The sequence below is a fragment of the Leptidea sinapis genome, chromosome 33 (assembly GCF_905404315.1).
Source record: "Leptidea sinapis chromosome 33, ilLepSina1.1, whole genome shotgun sequence".
Classification (NCBI taxonomy): Eukaryota; Metazoa; Arthropoda; class Insecta; order Lepidoptera; family Pieridae; genus Leptidea; species Leptidea sinapis.
The window spans coordinates 9,758,706-9,782,368 of NC_066297.1; the positions used below are offsets into that span (position 1 = coordinate 9,758,706).

At 35.8% G+C, this 23,663-nt stretch overlaps 2 protein-coding genes across 3 annotated transcripts in view; one reads left to right on the forward strand and one right to left on the reverse strand.

The window, feature by feature from the left end:
• The window catches only part of LOC126974707 (uncharacterized), a 31,244-nt gene extending 30,110 nt beyond the window's left edge, over positions 1-1,134 (forward strand). For both annotated transcript variants that reach the window (XM_050822290.1, XM_050822291.1), the window contains exon 17: positions 273-1,134. In XM_050822290.1, the coding sequence (XP_050678247.1) occupies positions 273-435 (163 nt within the window). In that variant the 3' untranslated portion in view covers positions 436-1,134. The remainder of the gene's footprint in view (positions 1-272) is intronic.
• A 3,284-nt stretch (positions 1,135-4,418) lies between these two features.
• The window catches only part of LOC126974705 (ubiquitin-protein ligase E3A), a 30,158-nt gene continuing 10,913 nt past the window's right edge, over positions 4,419-23,663 (reverse strand). The window contains exons 8-16 of the mRNA XM_050822289.1: positions 23,361-23,530; positions 23,072-23,240; positions 22,218-22,352; positions 12,501-12,703; positions 11,762-11,943; positions 10,342-10,510; positions 8,467-8,634; positions 6,564-6,719; positions 4,419-4,834 (exon numbers count right to left, since the gene is read on the reverse strand). Of these exons, the coding sequence (XP_050678246.1) occupies positions 4,496-4,834; positions 6,564-6,719; positions 8,467-8,634; positions 10,342-10,510; positions 11,762-11,943; positions 12,501-12,703; positions 22,218-22,352; positions 23,072-23,240; positions 23,361-23,530 (1,691 nt within the window). The 3' untranslated portion in view covers positions 4,419-4,495. The remainder of the gene's footprint in view (positions 4,835-6,563; positions 6,720-8,466; positions 8,635-10,341; positions 10,511-11,761; positions 11,944-12,500; positions 12,704-22,217; positions 22,353-23,071; positions 23,241-23,360; positions 23,531-23,663) is intronic.

Below are 23,663 nucleotides of genomic sequence, written 5' to 3' on the forward strand. Positions count from 1 at the left end.
AGTTCATAAAAATGCATAGAGTTACTGCAGCAAACTAACTTTACTAAACGACAGTCTTAAAATTGGCACAGATTAAACTGGCAGAGTTATACAAAGAATAGACAAGATGACAGCGGAGCAAGTACAAAGGAACCATCGTTCCAAATGACAATCCACGTAATCAATCCAGCGAACGAATACAAATTAAAAAATTTGGTTTCTTTTAATGTGATAATTGGAAGTTTAAGTGGTAAAGAGTATCGATAAGTTTATAATATATTTGATTATTTCAGACATTACAATCCAGCACGCAGGACCTCTGCGGATATCAGTCGCGGAGTCAACAAGGTGGCCCTACCAACGTCTCCCCCGTGCCGGCAACCCTTCCCGCTTACTGTGCACGACTTGAGGCTCAAACATATGATGAACCCACAGAAAATACTTTTCCTCTCTTAAATTATTGTAAATTATTATCTCTAAGCCCTATTTATTGCTAGAAGCAGAACAGGGGAACGAACTGTCATCTGTGCGAAGAATTAAAAATATTGCTTATCTATTCAAATTATAAAAAAGACATTGTAGTAAAAATGTATGCGTGAGTAATTTAACGGATTGTAATCTCACACTCATTAAACACTGGATCATGTAAAATATTGTCTAAAAAGAAAAAATCAAAATCGCAATCGATGTTTAAATAATTGCTTTAACTTCAACGGTTAAGGCTAACAAACAATGTCGTGTGATTTGATTAAGGCGAAGCCGCGATACGTAACTATGTATATAATATGTGCATCGTATTCACTTGATATTTTCGAAAATATGTATTAAATAATAGCAGGAATTATATAAATTTGCGCACGGTTCGTGCAAACTAGCCAGATCCACCGTTTCCCCTGCTTTCGCTGGAAGCTCGGTTCAGGCAAATTGATGTGGGTAGTCAACTAGGATCAGTTCACGAATACCTTATTCGGTTAACAATGTCAACTGAAATTTCCGCATTCGAATTGCAAATAATTGCTAATTGTGTATTTGTATTGTATTATTGTAGACCTTTGTATTATGGGCCTGTTACAAGAGCCTCGTATGTGCAATTGTTTAGATTAAGTACTTTGGAAAACATTGGCTAAATCTGAATAAATAACATGTCGACTTATTCATAGTTGTTTTGTTCGCGTGTTTTATTCACCCTGTTGACAAATTACCAAGACGTTTACGTTACTAGAAAATTGACCGTCGATAACCATGGATCCAGTACTCTGTCGTCGCTTCATTGTATGTCTTCTACTGCATCTATCACGGGGAGTGTTCTGGAAAGCTGTTTCACCCATTACCTGCTGCCAAATCCCATTTTCGCACGTCTTCAGCCAAATGCATTCATGGATAGGCTCTCTCACCAACAACCTTTATAACACTCGATGGGTAAACATCTCGAGCTGCAGGCAGTCGAAAGAAGCGATTCCTGCACTATCGCAGACTTATCAGCCTAAACAGAACCCACGCCAAATGGACCCAACTAAAAGGTTTAATTGCGGAAAAAGGAGACCCATTACCACCGTGCGGGAATGTAGGCGTTACTTCCAAAAGTGTGGAATGAGCTTCTTATGTAGGATAGGATAGGACGACGTGGGTTTCAAAGAAGGGCGTACACCTTCCTAAAAGGCCAGCAACGCTTTGCTTGGTGTTGCAGAATGTCGCCTACATTGTATCCCTGTTCCACATACTCTTTGGTAACCTAATGTAGTATATTGCATTCATTTGTCGTTTTTTTTTTGTGAATTGGCAAATCTAAAACTTGTTACCTACACGTGAAAAGAACCTAACACTACAAACACTACTGAAGATAATTTTCGGTCAATGATTTATTATGACTTTCGTTGTGGGCTTACTCAACAACAAAACTATGATAGACTGCGATTAGCTTTTCTTCAGGAACGGAGATTACTTCGAAAAACAATAAAAGTATTGGCATCTTTCTACATTAAGCCGTTTTTCATTTTCTAAACATTTTCAGTTTTACCTTGGTAGCTCTACTTCTACTTGTCTTCTTGCTATTTGCAACGGTTCTGAGTCGCTATCCTTCGAGATGTCTTCATAAAATTTTTAAGGCGAAGACCTAACATTCAAAAATTATTTTGAGGGCAGTTACTTAACGTAAGCACTTAACCCCTAAAATAACCAAGATTGTTATCGGATGACACTTCACTCATATTCAAAGAGAAAAAAAGTCAAGTTTTCGATTAGGACGAAGTAAACAATGCTCTGACATAACCTTTTGCTTAATAGCCATAAAACAAAATATATTAAATTTACCGATCCAAATGTTTTGTTAAACGGAAAAATGCTAAAACCGGTGGAATCTGTTATATTGTGGTCTCAGATGGAGCGGACTCATATTCCCCGTGATATACTAGGACTTTTGAAATATTGGTATTGGGCCCAAACGAATGTGGTTCAATGGGGTAGCGGCATTCGTACAAAGAGTATAAGCTAGAGTATGGCGTCTAACACTCACACGGTCTCATGGTCGCCAACCCTATTTAATCTTTATATTTATCGACTTATAGATGAACTCAGCGGGTCCAAAGTCGGCTGTTATATGTGCAATCAACCTGTCAATAACTTGAGTTACGCAGATGACAGTGTACTGCTCAGTCCCTCTATAAAGGGCTTACGGAAACTATATTTAAGATATTTGTGAACAATACGCCTCAACTAATGGTTTAAATTATAACGTACATAAGACGGAGATTATGGTATCATTGGCACATTTCAAAGCCAGTTATCACTCTGGCGGGATTTCAGCTCAAAATTGTTTCTCAATTTAAATATCTGGGGCACATTATAAGAAATAACTATATGGATGATGATGACTAGAGACCGGATTATATGCTACAAAAAATACCCAAAATATGCATGCAAATATGCAAGTTAAATGGCTAAAATATGCACGAAAATCCATAAAAAGGGCCATAATATGCATACAATTAAATAGGACAAAATTAAAAGTCATATTTTTATTTTATAAAAGCTTGTACTGACAATCGTATTTGTGAAAAAACTATTACAAGATATACCTACTTAGATAACAATGAAATTTAAGATTTACCTTTAAAAATATGTACTACTAAGTATCTACTGTTCTAAATGTTCTGTAGACAAATTGTGTCTAGGATCGCTTAGTAAATTTTTGTAAGCGGTAAAGGAGCGTTCTACGTCTACTGAGGTTGCTGGGCAGAATTTAAATATGGGTGCAATGTTTGGGCTTACTATAAAAGGATTTAACGATGAGCGAGATCGAGTGTAAATATTCATAATAATTCATAAATAAGAAATATTTAAGAAAAAATAATAATAATTATTTTTTCTTAAATATGCAACTACCGCAGAAAAAGGTACTTGTTATGCAAAACCATATGCAATATGCATTTCCATATAATCCGGTCTCTAATGATGACATTGAAAGACAAAGGTGGTCCATTGCCGCCACAAGTAACATGTTAGCCCGCAGATTCGCTAGGTGAAGTGTGCTTGTAAAAATTACTTAATTCGGCTTATTGTCACTAGTTCTATATTAGTTACTTGTGGAAAAACTATACAAAACGAGCTTACCATAAGCTACGTGTGCACTACAGTAACACTTTTAGAGCAATACTTATCCCACCGTGGCGCTGTAGCGCATCAGGCATGTTTGCGGAGAATAGGGTTGTATTAAAAAAAAGGGCCGCTTACTAGAAAAAGATATACTTCAATAATTAATGCTGTGTATGACTTTTGTAAATATGACATTTGTGACAACTTATATATATTAGTATACAGTTATAAATGTACTGAAATTAAATTTAACATCAATGAATTGTATCGGAATATATTAATTTTATAATTGCTCGTAGTTCCTGAAAAATGTTACACCCTACATCACATTTTATGGAATTCGTGTTTAAAGTTTAATAAATATTAGTGTATTCCATACATGTGGGTTGGGCTATTAAGTTATGATGTCATTTAAAAAGTGACAGTAGGGCTGCCATTTTTTGTCAGTCCGTTAATATGAATCAGGTGACCAGTTTTGTGTTCTTAACTCAATTCGACATGATTGTGGTTTGGAACATTTTTCTGGAATTACATCCACTTATAATTTAGGTATTTTTTTTTAAATTGTAATTATGATATTATATATTTAATTTTATCTGTAGTTTAGAGAAACTCAATTATGTAAATCTAAGTGATTGCTTGTTTGTAGTTCTATGAGTAAAATGCCTGAAATAAATGGTTTATTATTATTATTATTATTATTATTATACATGTAACGCAATCTTATTAAAAAAAGAAGCCGGCCGAGTTCTCCTCAGGTTTGAGGCAGTCTATTTGCAATGGGTGGCAGTTTTGTCGTTCAATAAGTGATTTTAAATCCTATTTTGAATGGGAATAAAACGCCAAAGTCTGTATAATTTAACAAATTTATTCAAACATTACAAATTGCATTATTACACATGACATTACAACAATAAATGAACCACTAGAGCATACCGAAGCCTTTCGAGTAACTTATTGCCTTCATCAGTCTATCCTGTAGTTTGTCTTTGTTCTCGTACTCCGGCAACAGCAGCACGTTGAAGCACGTGTGAGCGGTCGGCAGGCGGTCGCAGTCGGGCCCGTTTCTGGCTATAACCAGTTTGAGGTGGCTCAGTCCGCCCACGGGCACCCTGTCGGAGCCGGTTGTGAACTGCAACAGTTTCCGTTTGTCCTCGAGCGACAGACTGTGCACGATACTCCAGAAGTCCTTGATGGTCTGCGACTCGGAAGTGTAGCCGCCGTCGTATTCTGTCGATTTCTCCAGCTCGTTGAAATCAAAGTTCTGTAATTTATATACATTATTTTTATTTGTCTTTTTTGTAATTGATAGTGCAGGTTTCTTTTGGATGTGAAAATCTCTTTGGCGCGCTGAGCATTTTATTTTGTGGGTTTTTAATGATAGTGAGCTGTCCACTTTGTAACAAGTTTACGGTCGTTTTCAATAACCTATCTGTCCTTAGTTTAACTTATTAGAGATAGACAAATCTATCCTTTTACACTTAATTACATTTCAATAACCTATATAACTATAATTGACGTAACTATATAACATGACATAACTATGGATACATAAGATCTTGTTATTAAACGGTGATAGCATACTAGAGATACGTTATTGAAAACGGCCGTAAGTCGGCTAGCGTCGACTAATGGCCGTTCCCAATATACTATCTACAGATATAGATAAATTACTGCCTTCTACTGTCAGTAATTAGCTGCCAATAATCTGAAGCTGTCCCAATATACCCGATAAGTCAATCTTATCGCTTTATATTGGGACTCGTGAATTGCAATTTCCATACAATCTTCTATCGCTGGTTAGCTATACGTCCTTCCATTGACAGACAGCGTGTACGGCTAAGGTGAGTTACCGTCGATAAGTTTATTGGGACAGAAAAGTCAACGATGGCTATGATTTTTATCTCAAGTAGGTTACAACCGGAGATACACTGAATATTGGGAACGGGCGTAAGGGAGTGTGATCAGTCAGATCATTTTTACTTAAGTAATAATTTATATTCAATTATAATATATATTGTAGACAATGACAAGTGAACAGAGTGAAGACGTCTATAAAAGGTGATGTCTCCCTAGAGTCAACCATTTCTGATACGACCGTTGACGAGTTAGGGCGTTACTCTGCCCGATTACTGTTTGAATTTGAATATAAATCATTGTGTCATTATTCGTAATTTATTCTTTGAAGGTTAGAGTTTGTTTCTTTTAAAGTTTCGTAACATTTTTCTATTGAATTTGATAGTAATTTATAGATGTTAGCTTCTTTGTGAATTTGTTACAAAAAAAAACCCTTTTGTTCATATTTTCTACAATATTGTATTGTTATTTATATATTCCTTACATTGATGAAATTTTAAGTCAACTGTGTGATATAAAAGCACATATATTTATATTTATTTAAGAGCTTCCTGGTGGGAAGTGCGGACCCCATGACAAAGATCAGATATCTTGGAAGACGTGTTGCCGAAGTTTAAGATGAAGATATGTTCTAGACTTAGAGGTCTATAAGTATTATCATTTCGGGATTATAGCGACCGGCAGAAGTTCCACGAAGTGAGTTATCAGCTCCTTAATAAAGACACGAATGTTATGTCAACAACACCACGTCATGCTCCTCACAGTAAATGGCCAATATCATCAGTATATGAATTTATAATTCACTTGCAACACCAGAAGAATCACAGGAGCGGCCTTTAAGGAAGGTGTACGCGCTTTTTTTGAAGGTACCCATGTCGTATCGTCCCGGAAACACCGCACAAGGAAGTTCACTCCACAGCTTTGTAGTACGTGGAAGAAAGCTCCTTGTAAACCGCACTGTGGAGGACCGCCACACATTCAGATGGTGAGGATGATATCCTAACTTGTGGCGTGTCGTGCGAAGGTGGAATTAGACGGCAGGAATCAGGTGAAACAGCTCTTCGGAACACTCCCCTACTTTTCTATATATGCTCTCCATTTCGTGTGCTTATCTTGGCTGAGTCTGAAAGAGTTACCTTGCTGCCGCAGACCAACGTCTCCACCTCCTCCGGTCTGAAGAGCGTGCAGAGCTGACTCTCATCTGTCACCATCACGAACCCTCGCCGGAATGCCTTGAACTGCGCCTCCACTGATTTGTTCAGCAAGAAGTCTGCGTACATTTCCACGAACTCCTTGAAATAAATAAAAAATACAATTTAAAACTGCAAGGAAACGTTAATAATATTAATGAACAAACTTTATTTCACTAAAACAGAGGTTCACAACACTTAAATTAACTTATATTAAATAAAATGCAGTGTTGAATTAAAACTCTGATACCCATGATAAGATCTAACTTGTGTTATGGATACCAGTGTTCGCGTAAATCAATTTATATTGGTTTAAAATAACAATAACATTAAAAATGAAGGATCACGCATACAACTAAGGTTATTAAGAACATTTTACAGTAATTCATAATATATGTAGAATATTCCTATGTTGTAAACAGTATGTACTCATTAGTATTTTTTAGTTTTATTAGTTACATATCTTAAGAAAATCTTCAGTTTCTGTGTATGTTTTTAATAGGAGCCATTTATTAACAACGGATTTACAGGAAACAAGCAAGAGGATTTATGTGACATTGTTGATATATTTTATTATAGAGATGACTTGCGATAAGATTACTAAGTTTCTTAAAGATTTATATTATACTAGCTGACTCGACAGACGTTGTTCTGTTATCTGTACATCTATATATATAAAAATGAATTGCTGTTAACGAACAGCTAAAACTTGAGAACGGCTGGACCGATTTGGCTAATTTTAATCTTGAATTATTTGTGGAACTCCGGGGAAGGTTTAAAAGGAATAAATATGAAAGTGTTCGGAATTAAATAAAAACAACAATTTTGTTCTTCCTTTGATGTGTCCCCCGTCGTCCGATATTTGTTTTGTATGGACATATTTTCTATGAGAGAATTTACTGACGCACAGTTTGACAGTTCTGCTGTAAAACAATTTCATTACAACAACAGGGTGCAGCATATTTTACGAAATAATTCTTGATGTTATGATATATTATTGACAAATTCATAAAAACCATTATTTTTTTTATTATATACAGAACAATGTCTGTCGGGTCAACTAGTAGTAAATAAATACGGTTTTTTTATGAATTTGTGAATAATATTTCATAACTAACTGTCCAAAGGAGGGATAATGATACTAAGTATAAATATTATATAAATACTCTCTGTGATTCGCGCGATATTTGAATGAAACTCCACAGTTCACTTTTAAACCACACACACCTACAAGTTTCTAGCGACGTGCAATCACAATTGGTTACTGTTCGAAGTATATCCATCGAACAGCATTATATTACAAATATTGCTAAGTAGATAAAATTAATTGTAATAAAACCATGTGTTGCCTTTAGTAAGGCAGTACGCGGGTAAACATTAATCGGGCCGGTCCTAGTTAACATTAACTATTCGTCTATAACCATTACAGGACCGGCCCGAGTAACCATTTTAACCATTATTACCAATGCATAGTACAGATGCAGTACGCGTGTAACCATTGATCGGTCCGGTCCTAGTTACCATTAACCATTCGTCTATAACCATTACAGGACTGGTTCGAGTAACCATTTTAACCATCGTAATCAATTAATAGTAGAGATCCGCGTACTCACAAAACTCACAAAACCCATTAATTAAAGTTATTTAACAAGTATCATAGATTAATTTAGTACCTAAGTAAATAAATATGTTTACCACAAAACCAATATATATATATATATATATATATATCTACCCCTAAGTGCACTCGTTTATATATAATTTAAATATACAGTGCAGTAAATAACACATTTGTTAAATTAATTTAATCAGCTCGGGTAAACAATAACAAACAAACTATATTACTTACCTGTTTATTTTCTTGTGTAACAAATATATCGTCACCATTCTCCTTCAGATCGTGAAATATGTTATTCCCGTAAACATCTCTGTAGCATATCCTGAAGGTTTGACAGTAAGTCTCCTCCAAGTCACTTTCTGAGTATTCTAACATGTCCTTTAAGCCTTTGTAGAGTATCTGTTCAACAATAAAATAGCAAAGTAAAAGAATGGATTTATTTTTATTTTTCGGGATATATCAAATTAAGGTTATCTGGATGGCAAAGCCAAAATAGCCTCGAAGAGGCTGGGCGTCATCAATACAGCACGGCAATATTTCAAGCCGGCCCACATTCTAGCGCTGTACAAAGCGCAGGTCCGGAGACATATGGCTTATTGCTGTCATCTCTGGTCTAGCGCACCCCAGTATCACCTCGATTCATTTGGCCGCGTACAACGCAGAGCAGCTCGAATTGACAGGGACCCAGTGATCTGTTGTGTCATTGTGTGTCTTCTACCGCATTTATCACGGGGAGTGTTCCGAAGAGCTGTTTCACCTGATTCGCACGACACGCCACAAGTTAGGATACCATCCCCATCATCTGGATGTGTGGCGGTCCTCCACAGTGCGGTTTTCAAGGAGCTTTCTTCCACGTACTACAAAGCTGTAGAATGAACTTCCTTGTGCGGTGTTTCCGGTACGAAACTACATGGGTACCTTCAAAAAAGCATGTACACCTTTAAAGGCCAGTAACGCTCCTGTGATACCTCTAGTGTTGTAGGAGGATTTGGGCGGCGGTGATCACTTAACATCAGGTCGTGTACGCTCGTTTGTGCTCCTCTTCCATAAAAAAATATTTGGGATCTTTTAAGTAACCTAAAAAGATCGATGTTTTTGACGAGTTACAAATCGCATATGTCATCTAATGGGTAACCTGCTCATCTAAATAATTTTTGCCTAAGCAATGTCGCCCATACAAGGTCGGTAAAAATAATGAAGGTGTATATTGGCGGAATTAACACTAAAGAAAACTCAAAACATTTGGACAATTATGGATTTCCACAAAGTAACGCCTACTTCAATAAATTTTCACTCCTTTTGTATTCTAGGGCCGGGTGAGACACTGTTTTACCAATTAATGATTAAGACTGCGTTATGTTAAAGATTTGTCGCATAAAATCGCGTTTTACGAGAGATCTAAATAGATTTAATATTTTAAGCACTAGATTTGCTAATTCCAAAGTATACGACACTACTACTTGGTTAAGTCGAGTTAATAAGACTCTTACTGGGCGATGTGTATGCTTTTACAACATGATTCCAGAACATTTACAAAATTAATGTGTTACGAAATTTAAAAGAACTGTTAAAAACTTTTGTTTGGTGAAGGTTATGATAACATAAATGATTTTTTTAATGATACCACAGACTGCGAATGGAGCAGACACCCCCAGGCTATTTAATTATAAATGTTTATTGCACGATATTACATTGTCAACATATTTTTATGTAAAAAAAGTTTCTTGCACCCGTTCTTCATACTTTTTTACCGCAACGGCGTCTATTTTTGCTGTGAATAATGTAATGTGTAAACATTGTGTATTGGTCTGAAGGGCGTCGTAGCTAGTGAAATTACTGGGCAAATGAGACTTAACATCTTACGTGTCAAGGTGACGAGCGCAATTTTAGTGCCGCTTAGAATTTTTATGGTTTCTCAAGAATCCTGAGAGGTACTGCATCGTAATGGGCAGGGAGTATCAATTACCATCAGGTGCACGTCCTGCTCATCCATTATTTTCATAAAAACAAATACAATTTTGAACGGGTGGTAGTTTTTGACGTTCAATTAGAGATTTTAATCCCTATTTTGATTAAAAATATTAGAATTTGAATAGGATCTCTTACCGGATTCCAATCGGATAAGTCCTCGAAGGAGCCCTTCTTGCCCATCAGTTTCCTGTACACCACCATGGGGAAGTTGACAGCGAGAATTATGTTGTTGTAGATAGCCAGACCCAGCACTATTCCTATCAGAGTGAACTGGGCTTCTGTCTCAAATGACGTCGGATTGAACCTGCGATCGGAATTATAATCTAATATATAAAATTCTCGTGTCATGGTGTACGTAATTGAACTCCTCCGAAACGGCACGACCGATTTTCGTGAATCTTAGCGTGCATATCGGCTACGGTGGAGAATCGGATAACATCTATTTTTCATCCCCCTAAATTTTAAGGGCTAAATTTATTGTTTATTTTTTTGGACGTAATTTTTTGTTTTTATTTTTTATGATAGCATAAAAAAATACATACAACCCTAAATTTTCAACCCTTCACGATGAACCCCTGTTTTTGTATCGGGATTTTTATATTACTCTGTTCCATCCACAAATCCGCTATAGAGTTGCAAGATGGCAATCTAATACAATAATTAATGTAGTACGATATATATGGTAGGTTTGAGAATCGGTTGCATCAATTTTTTGTACCCCATTTTTTTATTACTTTACATGGCAATACAACGTTTGCTTGGTCAGCTAGTATTGTAGTAAATAGTAATGATTAAGAAATTTATAAATTATGGCGTAAACATATCAATAATACATATCGTAACAAAACTAACAAATATGCTAATCACATAAAAAATATAATTAGTCAGAATTTCTACAATACTCCAAAATTTATATAAAATGAACAGAAAATATACAAGCTTACTGAAAGAATTATATTTAAAGCAACAACCATATCTATGTCTCAAGGTGACGAGCGCCATTGTAGTGCCGCTCAGAATTTTTAGGTTTTTCAAAAATCTTGAGCGGCGTTGTATTGTAATGGATGGCGGATGAACTACCATAAGCTGAACGTTCTGTTCGTCTCGTCCCTTATTTTCATAAAAAAACTAGTTAGCTAACTAGTTAATAAATTTCACTCGTTATATATTTGTTCAGAAAAAAATGGTGTCTAGGCTTAGTTATATCAATAAAACTTATTTGTAATTATCAAAATAAAAAAACTAGTAATTGATTCTGACAATGTTTCATGAGACCGCCCAGTATATTTTTGTTAGGACACGTTAACAGAATGTCTAGATTTTCTCCAACAATTATTGTGCCAGAGTGTAATTGTCAAATAGGTACTTTTTCTCCAAAAAGAGGCGAGGGCGTATCAATCGCCATCAGCTGAAGGAGCTGCTCGTCTCGATCCTTATTGTCATAATTAGGAACATATCACGTGAAGATATTATATTTTCAACAACAAAAGAACGACATGAAACCCCAGTGCCACGTGTCTCTGAAAGGCTCGAGCACCGTGTTCTTCTAGCTCACCAGACAGTGTGCGAGTCTTGCTGCTGCGTGAACATGCCGTAGTCCGGGTTGAATATCTCCTCCACGATGAGCTGGAAGAACTCCTTGCTGACACCGCCCTCGTCCACTCCCTGCTCCCCCTCGAACTCCACCACCAGCTGCTTCTTCAGATCTAGTGTGCGCTCCATTGCTATCATCTCCAACTAAAAGTAGACAGAGGGCTTCATTGAAGATGTACTTTTTTACAAATCTATGGCAACCCGTTCTTAATACAACAGTACAAAGGCAAATAATAAGTTGAAATTTAAAATATACACCTGAGACAATATGATATACAATTATTTTGATTTTTAGACTGTAGATAATTTTGTAAAAATACCACGAGCATACGAATCCAAATTCCATTCCACTCCCCATGGTATTAAAAGAATAAGGAAGTCCCATTAAGAACCAATGGTGTGAAGAGGCAACTTTGGATATTTACCAGTGGGAGGCCTCATTGCACAGGATGCCGGCTAGATTATGGGTATCACAACGGCGCCTATTTCTGCCGTGAAACAGTAATGTGTATTACTGTGTTTCGGTCTGAATGGCGCCGTAGCTAATGAAATTACTGGGCAAATGAGACTTAACATTTAATTACGTCTCAAGGGGACGAGCATAGTTGAAGGCCGCTCAAAACTTTTGGGTTATTTGAATAATCCCGTGCATTGTATTGGGCGGAAACATCCTGCTCGTCTCATACCTTATCTGTGCATACCTCGACAAGAGCATCGTCAATAATGTGAGAGCGTCGAACCCTCAGCTTCAGGAAGGGCATGGGTGACACGGCTCCCACCACCGCCTGCAACAAGGACACGCGCCGCTCGGAGTACATGCGGATGCGGTTCTCGTAGTACAGGCCCAGGGACTTGGTCGCCGCCGTCAGGATAAACGGGTACTTCAGGAACGAAAACTTCTTGCCTGGATATCGAAAGAAAATACTTCCTATATTACATCAACTGTATGTGTTTATTTATTTATTATTTATTTATTTGGAAACAAATACAGATACATCCTTAAACATAAAGTAGATAAAGTAAAAATAGAAATATGGACACAAGGATGTCTCCTTAAACAGTTTCACTAAGTACACTTAATATTTAAATTTACACTTACATTACACTTAGTTGCAAACAACCAGTTGATAAATAAATCTAACATAATGCATGGTAGACATTGTTACAATTTAGATGAAATTACGTGAATCTAACTTACTCTGTTTGTGCCAGGATTTGTTTTATTCTGAGTTTGTAAGTTTTAGAGGAACACGAAAACATATCTACATCATTAAATCTAGAGTTATGGAGAGCAAACATTCTGTGCAGTGGCGTACGTATACCAGTATTTGTCCTGGTTTTAGAGAGATGAAATAAATTATTAGAGCGTGTAGCACGGGCTGGTATATGAAAATCGATTAACTGAAGCAATTCTGAGGATATGATTTCACTCGTACATATTTTTCTCAGAGTGACTAATTCAATTAAACTCCGTCGCTGGCTTAATGAAAGAATATTAAATTGTTTTAAGAGATTCTTGTAGTGGTTTCGACGTCCACCCAAGCGAAAGTTTAGGATACGCAAGAACTTCTTTTGTATCATCTCGACCTGATGGTCATATACCTTATACAGCGGATTCCATATTGGGGTGACATATTCAAGCTGAGACAGCACAAGTGTTCGAAAAAGACACATATAGGTATCTTTATTTTTAAATGCCTTAGAGACGCGTGTAATAAAGTCTAACATACGATATGCATTATTCGCTATGTGATCAATGTGGTCATTAAGTGTCAACTTGGCATCAAGGTATACCCCAAGATCACGAATACAGGTAACTGTTTCAAGTTCTTGATCGCCTAGTGTAAATCTCGTTTCAATTTTATTTTTGTTTTTCGTAAAAGAGATATGCTTACATTTAGTGTAACTTAAAAATAGTTTGTTGCTTTTGCAATAGACATCTAACCTATTCAAGTCTTCCTGCATAAGCAGGACATCATTGAAGTCAACAATATGGGAATACAATTTTAAATCATCTGCATATAATAAAAACTTACAAGACTTAAAGCAATCAGAGATGTCATTAATAAAAAGTGTGAAAAGCAATGGACCAAGTATAGAGCCTTGAGGTACGCCTGACGTTACGTTAACTGTAGGGGTGATGAAACCATTAATAACTACCGATTGTACTCGGGCACTTAGGTAAGCAGCAAACCAACGCAAGAGGTTACCTTTTATACCGTTGTATGATATTTTTTTTAGTAACAGTAAGTGGTCCACCTTGTCAAATGCCTTTTGGAAATCTGTGTAGACTGTTTCAATTTGGTTTTTATTGTCAAGGCCTTTAAATAAATAATCAGTAAAAACAAGAAGATTTGACAAAGTAGATCTGCCAGCCACGAAACCGTGTTGCTGTTCTATGATTGTGTGTTTTAGCTTAGTGTATACGACTTGGTGTACCAATTTCTCAAAAATTTTTGGAATAGATGACAGTATAGAGATCGGACGATAATTTGCGACTTGATTTTTTGCTCCTGCTTTAAATATAGGCGTAATATAAGCTATCTTCCAGATACTAGGAAAGTAACCAGAGGATAAACATTTATTAAAAATAATTTCCAAAGGAATAGATAGCGTTTTGCAAGTACGCTTTAGAAAAACCGGATGAATGTTATCAGGACCGGCGCCTTTATTGGGGTCGATATTTTGGAGTGCTGCTAAAATATTGGGTCTGTGGAGACGTACATTGTCAATTAGCGGAGTATGATCGGCGTCGCAACTTATATTTTCAAATTGGTCAATACTATATGCTCCATCGAAACCGGGTTCAAAGACTGAGTGAAAATATTTAGAGAACATATCAGCTATGAAAGAAGAAAGATGCATATTTCCAGAAAAATTTAATATTATTCTTCAAGGAGTTTTCAACGTTGTTAATGTACTTATTATGACATGTAGTAAGAAGCAATTTAACTCGTTTACGTAATAGTGAAAATTCCTGATAATCACGCAGGTTTTTGTAAGATTTCCAACGGGCCCATATTTTGAGTTTGCGTTTTAAACATTTTATTAAAGGTTTAGAGAACCAGGTGGGGAATTTAGATGAACTAATTTTGGCAAAAGGAACATGAGAGTTGATGATTATTTGAATTTGTGTGTAAAAGACATTCACGGCTTCTTCGGCTGAAAGAGAAGATAGGAGAGAAAACCAGTCCACTTCTTCTATTGCGCTGTTAATAAGATAATAGTCTGCTTTATAATAATTCCTTTTAATGTTAGCAATACAGGGCATAATATTATTATTTAAAGTATTTATACTACACGATATGTCCAAAGGTGGGTGATGAGGTACCGTATTAAGCAAAGGATCATCCGAACGCTCGATACGGTTTGATAAAGTAGATAATACTAAATCAAGGAGTCTTCCATTTTCATTTTGAATATTATTGGTTTGTCTTAAATTCATAAAGGACATAGTGTATATTAGTAGTTTAGATGGCTCGCACCCGGTGGAGAACAATAAAGTGTCTTGACAAATGGAAGACCAGTTCAGATGAGGTAAGTTAAAGTCTCCAATTATAAGAAAATTTTGGTAACGTGCACTAGAATATACATCGTGAAGTTTATTAAAATATTGGTTATATAAATTGTTGCTAGCGGCCGGTGGAACATATAACACATTTAATAACAGTCCGGAGAGTAAAGGAAAGTATATATATATCTCTTCTAAGTTCTCAGCTTCAATATCAGGTATTCGGATAGCCTTTAGATATTTCCTTACCATTACTAATACGCCCCCTCCCCCTTTTTTACCAGACAGTGCCAGATTTCTATCACGTCGAAATAGTACATAATTATTATCATTATGAATTTCCTCATCTCGAATTGAGCCAGTTAACCAGGTTTCTACCAGTATAATTATGTCATAGTCGCAAGATAGCATATTGAGTCTTAATTCAGAAAGTTTGGTTTTAAGCCCTCCACAGTTTTGGTAAAATATAGTAAGGTTATTTGAGTTAATTTTTTAAGAAGTATATCATTTTCATAAATATTTTTAATTAATAATAATACGTTAACAATTCTTTTCAGTAGATAGTGTGCGTGTTCCTCCATGTGGTGAATAATTATTGTAATATATGAATCAAGTCAAGGGGTTCCGGTTCCGGTATTACAACAGTAAACATCGAATTCTTGTCACTCCGTAAAGTATATCAAATTTAAAATAAATAACGATTGCGTGTGATAATATCACATGTTTCACAAAGTGTACATTAGTGCAGCGAAGAGATCTACTAAATTAGTTTCACATATTTCCCCGAAAATACCGAAATAAAAGAAGATTTGTAGCAACAACATTTGGAGGTTAGTGATTTTAGTAAACACAAATTGATTTTAGTAGGCTTCAGAATATTGATTGTCATTATTAAATTGTCAAAGTTAGCAATGACAAGCTCAAGCCACAGATAAACTTGTATACATAGACGACATTAGCTGTCATTGTGTTCCCACTACAAATAACACCTAACGATCGTAGAGGGAGTACTCAGTCTACGCTAAGTATAAAAAAAAAAGCGTTTGAATTATTAACGTCGCTGAATATGGACGAACAATTTCAACAACTTTTTGATAAATTAAAAAATGAAATGAAAATTCAATCCACGGAGGTAACCGACAGTATAACGAAAAAAATAATGTCTACCTTAGACGAAAAATTAAAGCCACTATTAGAAGAAAATAAATATATGAAAACAAAAATAGAAAAATTAGAGGGCGAGATTGAGCATTTGAAATTAGGATACAAAAAGAAAAATGTAGTGGTATTTGGCCTAAAAGAAGAAGAAACTTCCACCTATGAGCTCATCAAAAAATTGAAGTCGACCTTTCACAGGGATTTAAGCATTTCTTTATTAGACAGCGACATAAATAATGCCTACCGCATTGGAAAAAATACTAAAAACGGCAAACCAAGGCCAACGCTTCTGTCATTAGTAAGTGAATGGAAGAAAATCGAAATAATGAAAAACAAGAAGAAGTTGAAGGAAATATATATTGTGGAGGACTATTCAAAAGAAGTGTTACAAAAGAGAAAAGAACTACAGCCAAGACTACAACAAGAAAGGGACAAAGGAAACATAGCATATTTAAAGTACGATAAACTTATTGTCAAAGAAAATATTTCCAGTAGGGATAAAAGAAAACGGGAGGCAACTACTTCGCCAAAGACTGAGCCTAGAAAACAACAATCCGTTTCAACAAAAAGGTCGAATGTCCTAGATAGCATGATGAAGGGTAGATCTAACTCTCTTCCGAAGATCATATCATCAAATAACCAATAGCAACTAACTACCGGAATTCGGAAAATGGAAATAGACACACAAACAGAAAGCACATTAAAAAAACAAAATCCTCCCCCAAGCCGACTGGTCCTCGTGGGGGAAAAAGACCAAGACCCTCTAAAGACAAATAAGTTCACAGAGACAAAAAATAAAACAAGAAACAACCTGTTTATTGCAACATTAAATGTAAGATCCCTAAGAACGCCAGAAAAACTTATAGAATTAGAAGAAGCAACAAAATATTTAAAATGGGACATCATAGGTTTAAGCGAAGTTAGAAGATTTGGTGAAAGTATACAAGATTATAGTGACTATATTCTACATCATAAAGGAGAAACTGCAGGAATGTATGGAGTAGGATTCTTAGTTAAAAAGAAACTTGCAAGAGGCATAGAAGAAATAAAAGGTGTTACGGAGCGAATTGCTATCTTAAATATAAAATTACCACTGCAAAATGAGAAATATAGCATGTGGTCCATAATACAGGCCTATTCACCAACCGAGTCATGCAGAAAAGATGATGGCGCAAAGATAGATATATTTTATAAAGATTTACAAGATGTCTTAGAAACTTCACATAAGAATATTGTTTTAATGGGAGACTTTAATGGACAAATTGGACAGAGACATTTAGGAGAGCAATATACAGTAGGAGAACACGGGATGGGTAAACGCTCTAAAAATGGAGAAAGACTCGTTACATTCTGCATGCAAAACAAATTAAGCATCTTAAATAGTTTTTATAAAAAGAAGGAGAATAAAAAGTGGACATGGCATTCTCCTGATGGAAGCTACAGAAATGAGATTGATTTTATAATTACAAATAACGTCAAAGTTTTTAAAAATATCTCAGTTATTAATAAATTAAACTTTAATACAGACCACAGAATGGTTAGCGGTGCTATATCTTGCACATATATAAGAAAGAAAAGAAAATACCAGAAAGAAGCAACAAGCTTAAATTGCACGGGTAACGCCAATAACCTTCTTAAAAATTTAAATAATCTATTAGCTCAAGGCATTAATACAGAAGATAAATATGATCATTTGGTAAAATTAATTAAAACTGAAACTTTTAAAACAAATAAAGACAAGAAGACAGTAATTTCGGATGAAACAAAAGAATTGTTGGATGAAAGGAAAACCTTATTAGTAAACAAGAAAGACAATAAGAAAAAAATAACTGAGTTGAGCAAAAAGATTAATGAGAGGATACGAAAAGATAGAAAGGTGAGAAGAGAAACAACCTTAACAAAATATATTGAAAAGAATGGTGGAGTAAAGAAGGCTTTCAAAGAACTGAACAATAAAAAGGATTGGATGTCAAGTTTAAAAAAAATGAACGGAAATCTTACTAGCAAGAGACCAGATATCCTGAGAATCGCTACGGATTACTACCGGAAACTTTATAGCAGCAACCAAAATGCAAAACGTGATCGTTGCTTCGAAGACTTTACAATCACAGAACCAGTGCCTAGCATTCTTCAGAAAGAAGTAACAAATGCTATTAAAAGCCAGAAATTAGAAAAAGCTCCAGGTCCAGATCAAATAACTAATGAGCTCCTTAAAACCATATCACCAGTTATTACACCACACCTGACAGATATTTTTAACAATATAATGGAAACTGAAATGATACCTGCCGATTGGACGAAATCTACAATAATTTTGTTGCACAAAAAAGGAGACAAAGAAGATATTGGGAACTACCGTCCTATAAGCCTTATGTCCAATATTTACAAAATTTTCTCGAAACTATTATTAAATCGTATCTCACCCATTTTAGAAGAAAATCAACCAAAAGAACAAGCAGGCTTCCGGAGTAATTTTTCAACTGCAGATCATATACAAAATATATTTCATAGGATTTATCGACTTTAATAAAGCATTTGATTCTCTGGAACATGATTACATTTGGGATGCACTGCGAAAACAAGGAGTAAGCAACAAGTACATTCGTCTTCTCCAAAATGTATACCTGAACAGTACTGCACAGGTCAAACTGGAGACAGCCGGAGAAGAGTTCCGCATCGAGAGGGGTGTCCGTCAAGGCGATCCTATTTCTCCTAAGCTCTTCACAGCAGTCCTAGAGATGATTTTCAGGAACCTAGAGTGGGAATGTTTTGGCCTAAATATAAACGGCGAAAAATTGAACCATTTACGATTCGCAGATGACATCATTCTATTTTCGGAGAGTGAAAACTACCTAGAGCAAATGTTGCAACAACTTGCAAACGAAAGTGCTAAAGCCGGCTTGCAAATAAATGCGTCCAAAACGAAAATCTTGACCAACTCATCCGGCCCAACTGGTTCGATAGTAGTTTACAATGAAACAGTAGAATATGTCACAGAATATATCTATTTAGGACAGTTAATAACCCCTAGAAATAACATGAAGCAAGAAATAGACAGACGCATTTGTAATACATGGAAAAGATACTGGTCTTTGAGTGAAATCATGAAAAACCCCGAGATACCTATAGGAATAAAAAGAAAAGTCTATAACACGTGTATACTCCCATGTCTAACATATGGATGTCAAACTTGGGCTCTAACAGACCATCTCTCGGAAAAAGTAAAAGTGTGCCAAAACTCCATAGAAAGAAGCGTAATTGGAGTTCGGAGACGAGACAAAGTTACGTTAGAAAACATAAAGAGTCAGACAAAATTCAAAAACGCACACAAGCTCTGTCAAAAGCAAAAGTGGAAATGGACTGGACACATTCTGAGGGAAGAGAAAGAGAAATGGACAAAAACCGTTACAGAATGGTATCCAAGAGACGGGAAACGAAGGAAAGGTAGACAGATTAGAAGGTGGGAGGACGATTTTAAAAGAATAGCAGGACCGGACTGGATGAGAGTAGCCAGAGACCGAATAAGGTGGAAGTCTTTAGAGGAGGCCTTTGTCGAGAGACAAATTACTAGTTAAGATAATTTAAGTTTTATTTATAAGAAAAAAAAAAATTAAGTCACTAGTAATAATAAAGGCTATTTTATTTTTATTTATTTTTATTATGAATCAAGTGTTTCTAATACAGTACATGATGTGTAGATGATTTTAAAATATTGTGGCAATAACAACCTTATAATAATAAAATTAAAACATAAATTAAACACCGTAAAAAAGGAAGTATAGTTGTAAAAGCGTACATAAATTAGTATCCCGGGACATAAAGTGAATTCTAATAAATAAAATTTGTACATTTTTCTTTCAGCTGATGTACATAAGCAATACATTAAATCAAATTTAAGCTTAAGTAACCGTGTATCGTCATCACCTGAGTCTTTCCATAGCACGTATATAATTTTAGGTAATATAAAGAACAAAACGTAATAGTTTGCAGTGAGGACAAAAAACAAGAGATATAAAAGGTCTACCAATAAACATGTGATAATAATTTGTAGGAGTCATGATATTTTGGCTAAATCATCAACGCATCGCACATGAATTATCCTTGAATCATCTTTCTTACGTAGTAATATATTACTATTTCTTACCCATACATATATATAACCCTTTTCCTTAGCTAATGTGCGAGTCTTACTAAAAAGAATTTTGTTTTTAAGAATTAGGTGTTCGTTTATAAAGAAGCGGATATTGGTGTTGGAAACGGCCGCGGCGGCACTTGTTGGTGTACCAAACAGTTGAGCCGTCGTAAGTGACCTTCGCGATCGCGCGGCACCGATTAGGTCGTCACGTTGCCGTCGAGTTGTCAGTTGCAATATAATGTTCTTGGGGCGGGTCGTGGGTAGGCCTGGAGCCACGCGGTGCACGTTCCTAATATCACTATGATTCAACTCGACGCCTAGGAGCTTACCAATTTCTAACGACAATTGTATTAGATTTTCGCCTTTCCGCTCTGGTATGTTTTGTATCTCGACGTTACAGCTACGAGAAGCCTGGTCAAGCTCATCAAACTTTGTCGTCAGTAAATGTAGGTCTGTGCGAAGCGCGTTATTTTCTTGCTTCATATCACTACCTAATGCTTCATTTGAATGAAATGAGTGATCCCTCTCCAGTTGCGATAACCGTTCATCCCAAGAGTCCATACGCTGCTCGAGCTTGTTAATATCATCTCGAAGTGCTTTAGAAACTTCCAAAACAGCCGAGCTGATGTCTTCACGCAGTTGCTGCCTGAAGCTCGCCAATTTAGTGTCTATGTATCGGGTGAGGGTCTCGGTGTCAACATTCAAAACCGATGACGATATTATACCTCCTTTAGGTGAGATGGATGTTCCTACAGCACTAGTATTCTTTTTACCCTTGCATGTAGGACACTTCCATTTAATTTTGTTCATGGGTAATATCTTTTTGAAGTCCGTTTCAGTAAGTTCCACGCAGTAATAATGTGTACTCATACTACATGAAGAGCATTTAATAGTATCCTTGTCGTTAAGATTTTTTAAACATTTAAAGCAATCCATGTTCAAATATTTATGGTGATTGTTTATTTGTAGAAAAGCCACGAAATACTTTTTCGTGAAATATTGTTCAAGTGATTTCATCCACATTGTGGTTGCAACTCTTGCAATTTTTGCGAGCGGCGTTAGCATTTTCTCAAAAACTATCTACGTGCTATTCCCAATCGAATGACACCGCAATCATAATTTTCAGAGAAAGCGAAAAAATTTTGACCTAAAAAGCACTTGTTGACTAGACTTTTATGGGAGTATTTAATATCGAAATTTTGGATACTACTCGTTTGATTTTAGTATTGTTATAATAATGTATATAAAAGTTATTGATGTTATTTTACTGATCAGGTAACATAATTTCGATATCAGTATAAAGTTTTTTGATATCTGTAATAGTTACATACTATTTTGATGGTACACTCATAGTCTTACAGATCCCATCTGATTTTATTTAACTTCCGCTATCTGTGACGTGTTGCACACAAAATATAACATGAGTTATATTGCTAGATTCCGTAGTGCTTAAACTTCGAGTGATCGACCATATTGAATGCCTTAGATAGGCCAGAATAGTAGCACAACCTATAAGCATTTGTCGCGGACCTAGAAGCACTTCTACTTTTCCGGTCAACATGACGGTTTAGTTACCCGCGCGATACGCATATAAATAAAAAAAAATGTTCTTACCATTGCTTACTTTAATTTTATAATTCGCAAAGTCAACATCCATCTCTACTGTATCGCTCAGGGGCTCGTTGTAAAACTCCTCGAATGGCAAATGTGGCTTCCTGGCATCCAGCACGTTAACATCCAGTTCAATACCTAAAATATTGAAGAATTAACAAAATTGTCCTCTTCAATACACCAAATTATAGATGTATAAAATAGGACAGTAGGTTTATAATTTATTAACGGCATGTATCAAATAATCATTTTTTTGCAGTAAAGTCACATTTACCAGATCCAAAATAGTTACAATAAGCAGGGGCGTGCATTGGTTTTCCATGAAGATCAAACTAGTCATAGTTGCGCTTTAGTCCGACATCGCTAGGTTTCGAGGTCCAAATATTGAAGTTGTTTGTGTTTCGCATATAGTTTCAGGACCATTTGGTCAACCTAATATTTAACTTTGTGTCACTCTAGGTAGGTACAAGTACCTAATTCTATAATATTATGTAGTTAGAAATCTAGGTATTGCACAGCACAATTTTAATTTAATCAATTCATCACAATTCTATAATCTACAAAATCATTTTATATTGCTATTTTTGTTGTCTGAAAACTCTTGAAAATTAGATATCAAGTCCGCTTTTTACTAGCTTCAGAATTATTTAATTAGCTTTCCTATTGTGTCTCTAAAGTCATATCGAGTCCTGTTTTTATTAGCTTCAGAATTCTTTAATTAGCTTTCCTATTGTATCTCTAAAGTCATATCGAGTGCGCTTTTTATTAGCTTCAGAATTCGTTGTCTGAATCTCCTGAAGAAACTTTCTATGAAATGCCTAAATCCATGTGTATATATCATAAATTTCTCTTATTACCTAGAGGATCTTCAGGTAAGGGCTGCTTTGAGCTCTTCATTGAAGACAGCGGATAGAGATGATCCAGTGCATCACCCAGGGGGTCGAGCTGGCTGGCTATCACAACGGCTTCTTCTCTGAGGGTGTTGGGCTCCATCACGCCGGCCAACATATTAGCATAATATACTATCTGAAATTTAATAAGAAACATCAATACTGACAGTTAAAAACATTATAGTACCTATGTTAATACTTAAGTGAAACATGTGACTACTTGTGCATGATGTATAAAATTATTAAGTTACTATACCTTCATGAGCTTGGTTGCCAAGGTAACAGTCTCATCTTCCTGCACCTGAAACCACCTCTGGTAGTTCGTTGAAATTATCTTCAAAGTGATCACTTGCTGCAGTGTCTCTAGAATGTGCCGCAGCGTCTCTTTGCAGTGCTGGGCCCATATCCGGGCTAGTTTTGCTTGGCCTGTAAAACATAATATTATTTATTACCCTTTATTAAACATTATTTTATTCAAATTATTACCGTTTACACAAATACACATAAGTACACAATCAATCGATTCTGTGAACTTTTCCATACAATAAAATTCCTTCTG